This window comes from Primulina eburnea, chromosome 7 (genome assembly GCF_022965805.1).
Source record: "Primulina eburnea isolate SZY01 chromosome 7, ASM2296580v1, whole genome shotgun sequence".
NCBI classification, from domain to species: domain Eukaryota; kingdom Viridiplantae; phylum Streptophyta; class Magnoliopsida; order Lamiales; family Gesneriaceae; genus Primulina; species Primulina eburnea.
The window spans coordinates 5139964-5153785 of record NC_133107.1 but is presented as its reverse complement, the minus strand read 5'-3'; the positions used below and the strand labels follow the sequence as shown (position 1 = coordinate 5153785).

General features: G+C 34.0%; 2 protein-coding genes across 2 annotated transcripts; one reads left to right on the top strand and one right to left on the bottom strand.

The window, feature by feature from the left end:
• Positions 1-764: 764 nt before the first annotated feature.
• Positions 765-1385, top strand: LOC140836048 (auxin-responsive protein SAUR71-like). Its single transcript, XM_073201462.1, has one exon. The coding sequence runs from the start codon at positions 845-847 to the stop codon at positions 1217-1219; it is 375 nt and encodes a 124-aa protein (XP_073057563.1). The 5' UTR covers positions 765-844; the 3' UTR covers positions 1220-1385.
• A 3171-nt stretch (positions 1386-4556) lies between these two features.
• LOC140836861 (nucleolar complex-associated protein 3) lies at positions 4557-10717 on the bottom strand. The gene is made up of 13 exons (XM_073202716.1): positions 10466-10717; positions 10204-10373; positions 9964-10130; positions 9132-9340; positions 8910-9012; positions 8600-8763; positions 8160-8298; positions 7583-7759; positions 7382-7509; positions 6493-6813; positions 5697-5836; positions 5508-5605; positions 4557-5198 (listed from the first exon to the last, which is right to left on the bottom strand). The coding sequence occupies exons 1-13, from the start codon at positions 10621-10623 to the stop codon at positions 4710-4712; spliced, it is 2463 nt and encodes an 820-aa protein (XP_073058817.1). The 5' UTR covers positions 10624-10717; the 3' UTR covers positions 4557-4709.
• Between the last annotated feature and the right edge of the window lie 3105 nt (positions 10718-13822).

Here is a 13822-nt window from a genome sequence, read left to right as displayed (position 1 = left end):
ATAATATAATCTTTAAATTAATTTTCATAGTAAATATTAATAATCCGTTATTTGACCCATATCCACATGCCATGCACAGCCATGTGTTATTCTGCCCGGGCAATAGCTCGATGTTTTTTTATTTTTTTTATACATAAAATTTTGTCTAATTTTTCAGTAGTCTTAAACCTCTATTTGTCAATATTAAATCAATTTTAAATTAAAAAATTTTAACCCCGATGAAAATGAAAACCTGACTCCGTCAATGTCATATCCATCTCGTGTCACAAAATTTGAATGCTCGTTGCCCAACCCACCCATTTAACATTACCATTTCAACTCATCCCAAAAGGCTTTGGCTCGGGTAAAGTACTCGTTTTGTACCTATCCATTGTCATGCGTACTCTTTAATTTTATATTTCATAAATTTGCCTTTTTTATGATAAAATTTCTTAATTTATGATGATTTAATATTTCAAAATTCCAAGTAAAAATATAAAAAATATTTTAAATTTTTTGAAAAGTCGATATATGACAGACATAAATCAGTTAAAAATCTCAACAGATATATTTTCACGATATTTTTTTTATAAAATAAAAAAAAATGATTAATTTTCTAATTGTGGGCAGAAAACTTTTATTTTGTTTTCTCGTATTTATATTATTTATTAAATTAATTAAATTTGATTTACTTTACCCAAAACAACAAATAATAATTGTACCTGCAAGTACTCCTACCTGTACCCTTCTCTCCACCTCTATATATATTGTACGCTCCCACTCTTCTCTCTCCTCCTCGATTCTTTCTTTCACTTCCTCTCACTAAAACCAAATCTGCCAGTTCTTTTTTTTTTTTAATATATAGATGAAGAAACTGCTACGGAAGTTGACCAGGGTCGCCGATTCTTCGCACTATTCTCCACTGCGAACGGAATTAAGGGAGGCGCGGCGCGCCGAGTCGTTCCGGCGGAGGAGCGGCAGGGGAGTTCCGGAGGGGCATTTCCCGGTGTACGTCGGAGATGAGATGGAGAGGTTCGTGGTGAGCGCAGATTTCCTGAATCACCCGATATTCGTGACGCTTCTCAATAAATCGGCTCAGGAGTACGGTTACGAGCAGAAAGGCGTCCTCCGGATCCCCTGCCACGTGTTCCTCTTCGAGCGCGTGCTCGATGCTCTCCGTGCCGGAGGCGAGGCGCGTGACCTGACGGATCTCCTGAACCTGCTTTCTGACGAATTGTGACAGCCAAACGACGACGTTTTTTCCGATTAAAATCAACAAAATTAGACCGTCGGCCTACGGGTCATTTATATTTAGATCAGTTCTTCTTTAATTTATCCACCCCCTTTTTTTTTTTGCTATTTGTAAATACTTTTGTGAGTGGAGGAATGAAGAACATTGTTTTGGACGATCGTGTTTGTTGTTTCTTGCGAAAGTAGGGGCGATTTCTTCTCATTATCCAAATTAATTAAAATGGAATTTGTCATTTTACATTATATAATCGGTTGATCATGTGATGGATCTCATGCAGTGTCATAAATTTAAAAATTTGTAAAACGTAAAGAGATCATTTCGTGTAAAAAGAACACAACATCAAATATCAGGTACGTACGTTTTCAACCACACAAAAAGATCCAAATCCGTTGTAAATTTGTCTAACCGAATATCTCAGCAAAATTCCTTTTTTGAATTTGAATAAGAAATAAAAACGCAGCATATGAAAAGTATGAAGAGACGTTTGGAGAGAAAGTCGGTAAAGATCTAAAGTAACGCCCAGCAGCAAACCATAAATACCAGTTATTCTCTACTGTACGGCTCCCCGATATTTTTATTATTTGTTTATTTTTATTCAATAAAAATTATTATAAATTCAGAAAAAGACTTTTACACGGAAATTCATCTTCGGGACGACCAAATTGCGTCATTTTCCCGAGTTTGTAAATTATAATATAATGTTTATTTTTAATTAAAACTTGTAACCATCGCACATGATTTTCACATATTCAAGTGATTTAATTATTTTGAAGAAATAATTATTTTTAAAAAACCTACTAGAAAAATTATGCAAGGATCAACGTTGACACAGTAGCTAAAAGTCGGTTTCGTATGTTTTTTGTATACATATTAATTCACAAATTCAAAATCGTCTTTGGATGACTATTTTACACTAAAATCAGCAGATCCCACGATTCTTAGTAATAAAAGAATTTGATGGATCCCTTCTCGGGGACACTTAATATGCTAGCAAATTTCTTAGAGTGAATAAGATTTGAGTTCTTGTTATACCGAAAGCGTTACTCTCAAGATGAATCCAATAACATATATATATATGTATGTATGTATTTAACGTGAGATCGAGTTTATATTTATGCTAATTGAGTTAGTCTGTGTTATATCGGAAGTGTTTCTCTCCATTATAATATAATTAGATCATTGCTCCAAAAGGTGAAATTGCTCACCTTAGGCGCCCCTCATCCCCGGGCCGACAGGAATGTGAGAGGAGGTAAATCATGGTGACTCAGTCAACCAGCAGCAGCTAGACCTTATGCTACGCCGCGCACAAGGAGCTCTCGAATCTTTATCTGTGAGACGGGTCAATCCTACCGATATTCACAATAAAAAGTAATATACTTAACATAAAAAATAATACTTTTTCATGGATGATCCAAATAAGATATTTGTCTTCCACAAGTTTTTGTCTTAGATCATATGAGTCTCTCACATTTTTATGAAAATTTTTCTATATATTGATGATCCAAAAATTAAAGTTTTATCATGTCATGAAATATTTCAGATAAAATATAGAATAATATTTTATTTGTCAAACAGAAAAGGGTAGTTTGGTCACGTGAAATGTTGTGGAGGGAATATTTGGGGAATCCAAATGAATATCTTGTACGGATATGCTTGACATAAAGTCATGGGGTAGGGTCTTGTTTTATGATCTCGTAGAATATGTAAAATATTTCATGACATTGTCTTTGTTCGATTTGATGTTTTCTATGGGTTTACCAAAACTTCTACATTTTAGTTTGAATATTTTCTTATTGCTAATATTGCCCCTTTCCTTGAAACTTTGAGCCAAATTTTTGCACCTATTCAAACCTTTATTACATCGATTTCACATAAATGTCACAAACGACGATCAAATCTACTCATTTTTTTTTGTGTTCGGGTGAATGCGATTTGTTTGGACGTAAAAAAAATAAACATAACTTAGCGACATATAGGTGAACACATTTGAGAATGAATGATATTTGAAGTAAACAAATCGAGTTTGAAACTTCAAGTGCGTGTCCTAAGGTTAATGAAACATTTTCATTGATAATTGTGAAAATACAATTAGTGTGAAAGGTATTAGGTGCATTCGTGGATTCAACCATTAATAAAAAAGCCAAAGCTTCAATCAAGCTTTGGTTGATGCGACTTTGTTTATTTTGCTGTTATTGATATATAATATCAGTTTGAAAAAACGTGGCCTTGATTAACGCCGAAGTCACATGCCAACAACTAATCTTCAATCATTTCTTAATTGAAACATATTTTTAATGTATTCCGAAATTATAAATACATTTGCTGCTATTGAATATCCAACACGTTGGTATGATGTATCCACAATCAAAACATGATAATAAAATAAAAAAAAATTAAAAATAATTTATTTTTTAAAAAAAATGCAGAGCAAAGAAGTGAAAATTTGTGAGATAGGGATAGACAACTTTTTAAGCTCAAATTTATCAGAAAGTTCATTTTTTGTTTCCAATTATATCAGAGAACATGATCCTGTTGAATTAGGTAACGAAAAAAGCCATGGTTTCAAATGTTTTTGTTGCTAGCAAACTTTGTTGGTTTTGGTATTAACAGAACATGCTTAGGTAAAGAGTCGTTACAACTTGAAACAAAGACATAAGAGCAATGGAATTTATGTTATGTTAGGTGCCCAACTTGAATACTCTTTTTATTTACATGTCACGTATCGTGTCCAATCCAGTAGGCTCTTCTCACATGTCTTTTTTCGTTCATGATTCGATATTCTGACGTAGTACGCATAGAATAATCACATCAATTCATCTTGAACTTCAAGTTTGAAATCACCATATATATATTATATATATGTGTATAATGATATGACATTCAATATTTTTTTTCAAAATTTCTACCGTACCACCAAACTAATTTATAGTTCAGTTGTACCCAATGTAAACCACATATGACTCATATCGTCCATATATTAAAGTTTTTTAAGAGGAGTTTTTTGGGGCAAGGAAGACACCAACTTTCTTAACAGTACTCACGAGTAATTTCCAATCTTCAAAAAACGAGAAGTAACCATCCATCCGTTTGGGTTTTTTTTCCACGTACCACATTTGATACACCAAAATAATAATAATAAGCTTCACTTGTTTTTTTTTCCGATCATAAATTCATTTCACTTCCTCGAAATCAATTCGATTTCTTTTCCAAGTCAGAACATTACAGAACCTCCAGAGTTGGTGAAATAAGCAAAATTTTAACATATGTTTAGAATAGAGCATTGTCATCCCTATTCACATGTCATCCAAAAACAAAACTAAAATAATTCAAAACTGTAATTAAACCAGTACAGGTTAAATATATAAAGTTTAATTCCACTAAAAGCACATATCACAACATTAAAGATAGTAAAACAATTAAAGAACGTCCCTGATTAATACAACACTTGTGGCCAAAAAATAGATAGCTGCGGCAGCATTCACGTCTTACCTCTCATTGACCTCGCCTTCCTCTTCTTATGCTTTTTATAACTTTCGTATAGATTCAAACAGAGTGTCGTTTGGTCCAACTCAGACTTCAGTCTCTCGCCCTCTTCAATGTCACGAAGCAGCAAAAAGTGCTCAGAAAGTTTTTTCCTCACCTCAATCTCAGCAATTGGATCCATGGGAATGAGGTCAAATGTCGATTTAACAGGGATGTGTTCGTTTGCCCTCCTTTTCTTATTGTTAGCTCGTTTTGCATCACCAGAGGGTATGATGCATTCGTTTTCAAGTGATAATTCAGCATAAGCTTGTTGAGGAGAGACATGATGATGATGAAGCTGGTTATTCGAAGAGCTCATATTTGAGATATTCAAAGACATTGTTGCAACAGCTGGATGGTAATGTTTTGTAAGAAGTTTAAGTTCCCAAAGAACTGAGGCAAGAGCACCACTACGGTTAGGGTCCGTTGCATGAGGTTGATATTTCTGCGGATAAAAATTCTGTGAGAAACAGAAAGTGAGGATAAAACAAGAAAATGCTTACCTCATGACCCCAAATTTAGAATGCAATTAACAGCTTTAGTACAGAAGCCTAATGTTAAAACTATTATTAACCATGTAACTCACGATAAAATGGCATGCCATATAGGACAGCGGGAGCAGTTGCTGCTCCAAAAAACAGCAAATACAATAATCAAAATTCACCCCAAACCCATATAGGAAGTAATGCCCAGGTTCTGCCTTGGATTCCAGAAGAGTCTATTTCTACCAGAATAGGAGAAAACGTGGGCTTACAGATATTGCACCAGCAATAGAACCACCTCCAGCATCAGTTTCCAACAAATTACGGCATTTGACATTTTTTTGAAGAAGATGCTTCACTGTAACCAAACCTGAAATTTGATCCGAACAAAGAAGATTGTGTCACAATGCATACACACTTATGAATGATTGATAATGTATATGTTGACAGTCAAAGCTAACCAGCCATAGACTCAGCTGATCCAAAGAACAAAGAAAACGTAGCCAAGCGCTTAATGAAGGCTGCGGCCCTTTGCATATCATGTTGTCTATCATCACACAGCATTATTTTTAGAGCTTCAGTAAGAACTTCTCCCTCATCCCTGTGAAAAAAATTAAGAACATCAAACAAGTAAGAACGTTGCTTAGAAAATTAAAACAAATAAATTATGTTCTTCTCTCCAAAATCTCTAGTCTTTCTCCATCCGACTTTCAGACTAGATGTAGTAAGAGAAAACAAAGAAAACAAGGAAGTGAAAAAGGCCCAAGGTACACAGGCAACCCTTAATCAGAAGAACAGCACAATTCACATGAAAAATCATTTGCAGAATGAGACAAAAACTGAACAAAGAAATCCATTGCACAAACTTGTGTCTTAGATGGAAGTGCCTTCACGTGTCATTTTAATTGCCACAAAAATTCAAATGGAAACACTAAGCAAGAAGAAAAACAAAATCATTAACACTTCATTGATAATTAAGCTTCTCTTCATATGTCAATGACAATGCAATCTTTATGGTTTCCAATGCTTTAAATGGCTAAACTAATAATAATTCAAACTAAAGATGACTATGGTTTCCTTTCATACTCGACCTATAATCCTCCTCTGCAAACTTCCCTGAAAATATTAATTGACAAAGTATAAATATAAAAGCAATAAAGGGTGCAAAGGACAATGTGGAAATACGTACAATATAGGTGCGTTCAAAGGAAACGTACAATATAGGTGCGTTCAAAGGAAAATATTGCAAGTACATACCTTCCTGGTCGATACTCTAGCATCAAATTGTAAAATTGGGTGAAGAAGTCTTGCAGATCAACATTCAGAGCATCTAAATTGTTCCTCATCACTTTGAAAGCAACAATGCAGCAGCGCAGCCTTTCAGAAACCGAAAATTGAAAAGAACTCTTTGATGAATCTCCAATATTGTTGCTATTTCCAGCGAGTTTTCGCAGAAAATTCATGAGATCGGACATAAAATCCAAATCGATTAGATGAGAAAATTTTCCAATGCCATTCAAACATGGAGCAAGTAAGGGATGGCTCCCAAATCCACCAGGCACCAAAGTAGCCTCTGTTCTGAGAAGCAAAAATAAAAACATAAGGAAAACAGACTCACACTGACGAAACTATTTGCCTAGTACTTAAAAAACAATATACTGGATAAAACTCTATTCTTGGACTTATCATGTTTGATGCGGTACACACGCTGAACTTTCACATATAAAACAGCTCCATTTAAGTAGGTGTGGTATCCCAAACTATGGTACATCATACTTATGGATTTAAATTTGATGTATTACACTGTACACAGTATATTTCTCACATCTAAAGCAATTCTATTTGGGCATTATATTCCCAAGTATAACAACAGCGTTAACGAAAACCAAGTAAATTCAAAGTAGGTCAACTTCACAAGATGCATGAGAAACATTAAATATGCCACAACAAACTAATTTTAGAAGCAGCTTCCTAAAACCAACCAGAAGCATTTACGCTTCAAACATATCTGTCAAGCATCAACAACATAGCTGTCTGCATACAAAATCAGATAACAAAGTACCAAATCTCAATGCGGATAAAAATTTAGCAAGCTATGTACAAAACTGTAGTGGTTGCTCCCATGTCTCTGAAAAGATATGCTTACACTGGCCGCACAGAATGCTTTAAGATGCGGAAGAATGTTTGAAATACAGCTGATAGTGTCTCCGATTGCATCCTTCTTTTCTCTTGAGGATCTTGTGCAAATGAAGCAGCTTTGAAGTCTGCATTAACCTGTAACGATCTCCACATAAAAAATAAACGAAAAGAAACAACTACTTTAAAGTTCTGAGGGGGAATGATGTACCTCCTCCCTTGTCTTTGACATAATGTCCTTCCTAGTCTTTTTCCTTTCGTTATCTGGTATCTGATTTGACTCGTCAACTCCTTTTCTTTTCCTAGATTTTTTGTTTTTGGCTCTGTTATCAGCATCTGGTTTTTCGGGTTTTCCAAGATCCTCGTCAAATGACAGAGACATAAAAACCTAAAGCCAGAATTGCAACATTTTCATAATCATAAGAAAAATGATGTTAGTGATAATTCTGCATTTTGGTAAAATAAAATCTGACTGAGATATCCACCAGTTTCTTCCTCATTACACTTTTGAACTATTTTTACTAGATAACCCATAACCAGCACAGATACGAACTATTAATGGCAAAAAACCAAAAGGAAAGAAAGCACTATCGACACCGACATATGAAGATGGTTCTGTCTTTAAACACCTAACTAAGCATAGTGTTTTCTCAGAAGGAGTTCATCCTCATGAATTTATGCAAAAGTCCAACGAGAATGTCAATGTCAACAACAAAATATGAATAATGTTACATTGTCAACCACTACGCAAGACTGGTGCGTTCAAAAATCGGAAAATTATTACTCACTTCAATAGAATCAGGATGTAGCAGGCAGTTGTGAGCTTTTACAAGTTCTGCAATCATTTTAACAGCCTCCACAGTAGCCTCACCGCCATGTTTGCCCGCATTTATAAAAAGTGATTTAATGGTCGAGCAGCTAAGTTTTCTGCACCAAAGCAAGAGGCACATGCACTCTCAGACAAGGGATTAAATAAGCTAAATGGTGATCGTCACATCAAGATTTTGTGTGATCTTTGGAAAACACTACTGCGATATCCATTCGCAGGTGATACTTGAAATCAAATCAATCAGAGATAAATAAAAAAACCAAAAAGTTGTGGTATTCTTTATCAGTTCAAGATGTATCACAGATACTATTCAATGGCAACTTGCGAGATGTGAATGAGCATCCCATAATGTTTCACTGCAATGATAACATAGTATTCTACTGCCGAACATTAGATTACCTTACAACATCATCTTGGGAGCTTAAATTGCTCACAACAGCAGCTAACAAGCTCTCACGAAAGTTAAAGTGTGGTACTGCGGCAAGCAAAGTACATAAACAATTAGCAGTCACTCGCTTATAAACAGTTTGCTGTTGTAGTGCAACCAACTTCTGAATATATGCCTGACAATGGAACAAATATTATTTTAGAACGCAATATTGGAGTTGGGAGGGGGTGTGAGAGTCTTTGCATTTATTAAGAAATGCATTCCTGAGAGTGCAGATGCATGTCGGAAATAGGATGCTAAAAGGAAGGGGTAACATCAAACCTTGAGCGCAGACAACAGAGTGTACTCATAAAACCGCATTTTTTTAACAGCCTTTGAAACCTTCATTTCCTGTTCCTTCTCGGTCGGCAACCTGATCCGGTAGCTGCAGCGGAGTTGAAAAAGGAGAGCAAAACCCAGGTTATGATTTATGCAAACCAAAATGTAGAAACAATTCACAACAAGATGGCCAAGATGATTTTCAAGAAACTGCAACTTTCTTACCCTGGAATGATGTTTTTAAAAACAGCCAATAAGGATTTTAAAGCAAGCATGACAATGACACCGTCTCCATCCTTGGAAATTTCCAGCATCTCCTTCAGAGACTTAATATTGGATTCTGGATCAGCAAGTATGGCTGTTCCCAACTCAGCAAGTTTATATTTCTTCATTTCTCTGGCTTCTTCATCGTTAAGATCTTTTTCTACCTCATTCTACATATATTAAGTATTGATATTATTTACAACGGGACCTTGCTTGTATTAGATTGTTAGGTATGCCTATGATTCCTGTGATTACAGTTGAACTATATTAACTAGCTGAATCAATCGTTTAATCTTAAATGGCAGTGGGCCCTTTATTCTATTCAACCAACACACTCTATACACGATGATGCCCAAGATTACTTAAACAATCATGAGAAATTACTTATATAACAGAATATTACATGATAAAAGCGTGTAGCAATACAATGTGACTGACAGAAGAAACAATTCAGAGTTCATGCAAAAATTTGTCTAATGATAACATTGAAGGGTAAGGAAACAAATAATAAAAAAATCATCCCATTGTTTTTTTATAAATATGTATCAAATCAGAGGTTTGTGTAACTCTTCAAGCCTCTGTAGTGTCAAGGCTTCAAGTTCACACTATAACTACTAGTTCCAGTCCGGTTACCATGCTCATAGAGAAAAATATTTTATCCGAAACTAAATGATATAAGAATCATTTTCGGCGATTTAACTTTTCTATGCAACTTCATTTTGGTAAAACCAAGATGCTGAATATTACTATGTCATTGCCGCACAACCCAAAAAAAAAAAAGCTGCTTGCATACCAACACTTCAGCTTGGGGTACTTGCTGCGCTTCCTCTTTTGATTGCTTCTTTGCCTCTTTCCTCAATTTCTTAAGCTTTGCACGCTTTTCCGCTTTGGTCAGCTTCAATACACCATTAACTTCACCTTCATTCGATTCAGCCTCATCTGCTTTCGACTCCTTTGTAACTGTCATTCGAGATAGCAGCAATTTAATCAGCTAAATTAAGAAAAATTACAAATAATTGAATAAAAAGAGTACCTCTTCGATAGTAGAGTTCTCCATCTAAAGTTTTCACCGGAAGCACGTCAACTGGATCAACCTCGAGGGCACTCTCCTCTTTCTCTTTATTTTCCAACTTCTTCCTCAACCGTTTCTCATACAGAGACTCTAGAGATCCCTCATTAGCATCAGCCACCCGTGAAACATGCCTATTTTAATTTTTATTTTTATCAAAACAGTTTTTAAACAAACTAAGTAACTGAAAGAAGGATGAATGCACCAAACAACTAAAAATGCGTACTTGGTAATAGAATGAGTGTCTAATTTCGAAACAAAACCGGCGTATTCTAAATTCTCGTTGATGAACTGTAAGTCCTCATCAGAAACTTCAATTTCTTCGTCCGGAACCTCCGGAGGCAGCTCCGGCGGTAGAACTGTCTTCTGCTTTTTCTTCCCCATGTTCGCTGACGATTATCCACGAATTGGGAGAGGCATCTCAGGTGTAGAATCGAAATGATTTGGATGGGGCAAAAACCCTTAAACCCTAGCGAACCGTTACACATACTGGACTTGGCTTTGGTGACTAAACCCGGAACCAATGAAAAATTTGATAATGGGCTTCGATTTACTAGAATTTGAGGGCTGGCCCATATCCATGTTCTATGATTCTTTTAAAAATATATATGATAAAATAGATTTTGAGGACCGGCCCATATCCATTTTCTTCTTGCTTCTTAGCTAATCTTTAAATGACTTTTCTAGCAAGGAAGCTTGACATTTTGTATTAAAAAAACGAAGTTTCTTTTTTTATATAAAAAAATATTAATCTATCTAATATTTTTTTTGTCGGAGAGAAAACTGTTATAATTGAGTCTCGTACACGATACATCGTCTCAAACTTGAGATTTTGATACCAATCATATCTCGAATATTAGTTGCATAGTTTATAAATTTGTGTGACCAAACATTAAATGGCAGTAATGCATCGTTAGGTAACTCGAATAAATATATATCCCCATACCTCATCATATAACGAGGAGAAAAACCATACATCTCTTTCAACAGTTTACTTGAGTAAATCAAACTCTCTTTTCTATCATATATATTTACGTGTGATTTGTGACCATTACCAACCTTTAAAAATTTTGCACGTATCTAGACGAGAATGGATGAATGGTGGTCACACCGGAGATCATTCCGACGTCCCACTAACGTTAATTATTCTCGAGTAGACATGCTATCTAACCTAGGTTTATCTTGCCTGGTCACCAGCACGTACATGGAAATAAGTATGAATAAATATATAAAATTAATCATTTGATAGATTTTATATGAGTTCGACTCAACATGTCAGGTCCTTAAAAAAAGCTCAACATGTAAATTAATTTACCACATTAAATATTGAAAAAAATATTAAATTAATATATAATTAAATGTGAAGTCTTTTCGATCTTTGTTAAATTATTAAAATTTTAATATTTACTCTCTTGGAAACACAAACTACATTCAAATTTATGCATTGCTTATGTAATTTTATTTAATCTTGGTTATGATTTTAGATTTTGTGATACTTTTATATATTTAGTTCTACATAATATCTAAAATATTAAATATATTATAATTTTGTTTACATAGTATTACATGTTCTAAATATTCAGAGAAGAATATCATCATGAATTTTGATATATTTACGATCGTAAATTTACGATATTATTATTATACATCTTAATCATAATGGTTGTGTTTAGAAACTCTAAAAATATTTGTTTTGATGATAACAAAACTTATTATTATGTTTTTATAATATTTACTCAAGTGTGAAGTTGTTAACTCAATATGAAAGCTGAAGCTCGAATTTAGCAAAAACTGAAAATATGGTGAGATGCAATATTTTGATGATATCTCACAGCTCGGATATGCAATTGATCAGCCGACAAAACGTCTGAATAGAAAACGCAATTTGAGAAAAGTTGTATCTCAAGTCAGTGGACTAAATCGAATGTTATCTATACAAACTGATTGCAGCGAAAACAACAATCACTTGGGTATGATCATTTACGGTATTTTGTCCAACTTGATCAGCCTGATTCCAAATAGAAAGATTCAGCATGTATTGCGAAGCTAATACACTTATCTACAAATCATATTCACAAGCTGAACTCTAAATCGGAGTTTAAGATGCTAGCCTCATCAGTTTGGTTCACTCTAGTTGAGGAGCTCAATTGAATGATTAGTATAAATGACGAGCCTAACTAACATCAGACCTCAAAATTGGTCAGCCTTGTGAAAGCGTTTAGCAAGGTGGGAATGACAATTTTAACGTCAGAAACTATCCGGAATTTTACCAAACGGTCATAATTTTGTGTCAAACACACATGCACACACATATATATTTCCTGGAGCATATAATACAACATCTTGAAAATCAAATACATGCTTTGGAAGATTATTCAATGCATGGTAGCATATAATTATACGTAATTATTTAAACCGATATTCACATATAATATATGCGGATTTAAAACACAACAACAATGTTCAACATTCACATATAATATATGCAGATTTATAACACTAACAACGTAATCAAGTAATACAAATCGAGTAGACAAACAAACAAAAATTTAGTTAGTACGGACTCCGTAAAAATACAAGATCTCAGCATTGAAATACATAATCCCATATATTATTCGTGTCTTATTATTTTTTTTAATTTAATGAAATGACAAGTTAAAGAAAAGACAGTTGCGGGAACTATATCCATCTGTCTGACAAATATAATAAGTGGGGTTTAAATGAATTTTACCATTGGTTTGATCTGAAATGGTAGGTGTGGTAATTTAAAGGGGAGAGGGGTGTTAGATAAAAACATAAATTATGGAATTTATTGTCAGTTAGGTACATAATGTCTAGGTCGAATAAATGATCGTTGATTAGCTTTACCAAGGATGCAAAAGAATTTAATTGTCTTAAAAACTTTAGGTGGCGTCTGTTTTCAATCATTTATTACAAGCCAGTGAGCTTTAATTCAAGAAATTAATCCAACATTGAATAACCTCAACTAGTAGTAGCATTCCTTCCTCACCACTTTACTTATAATATAATATGATATAATATAGTATTCCTTATTATAAAAGAACATGGAAATATAGGAATATTAGTCGATTGCATATTTAAAAATAACAAAAACTTGTGTGAGACGTCTCACGGGTCGTATTTTGTGAGATAAGTATCTTATTTGGGTCATCCATGAAAAAATATTATTTTTTATTTTAAGAGTATTATTTTTTATTGTAAATATCGATAAGGTTGACCTGTGTCACAGATAAAGATTCGTGAGATCGTCCCACAAGATATTTAATCTTAAAAAATTGGGTAAACATTTAGATATTACGGGTTGGTTTTGTACGGTTTGAGAAATAAATTTAGTTATATATATGTGTGAATTGTACGTAAAAAGTTCAATGCTCTTTTAAAATATCTAAAAATATTAAAGTTTTCGTGATTAAACAAAATAAGCGATTTGAAATAAATATGATCAAGCATCTGGCTTGTGCTTTTATCTTACATTTATTAATATATGTTAAGTCAATCTCATCTCATTAATGTTCTGGATAGAAACATTTAATTTTTTAATATTATTTTAATTTGATAAAAA

What these genes read in the sequence shown, in the direction of transcription:
- LOC140836861 (XM_073202716.1), bottom strand. Translation starts at nt 10,623, where the DNA reads ATGGGGAAGAAAAAGCAGAAGACAGTTCTACCGCCGGAGCTGCCTCCG. An exon ending in TTTAAAAACATCATTCCAGG is followed by an intron (nt 9,013 to 9,131) that starts GTAAGAAAGTTG and finishes ACTCCGCTGCAG; the next exon opens with CTACCGGATCAGGTTGCCGA. An exon ending in TGTCAAAGACAAGGGAGGAG is followed by an intron (nt 7,510 to 7,582) that starts GTACATCATTCC and finishes AGATCGTTACAG; the next exon opens with GTTAATGCAGACTTCAAAGC.
- LOC140836048 (XM_073201462.1), top strand. Translation starts at nt 845, where the DNA reads ATGAAGAAACTGCTACGGAAGTTGACCAGGGTCGCCGATTCTTCGCAC.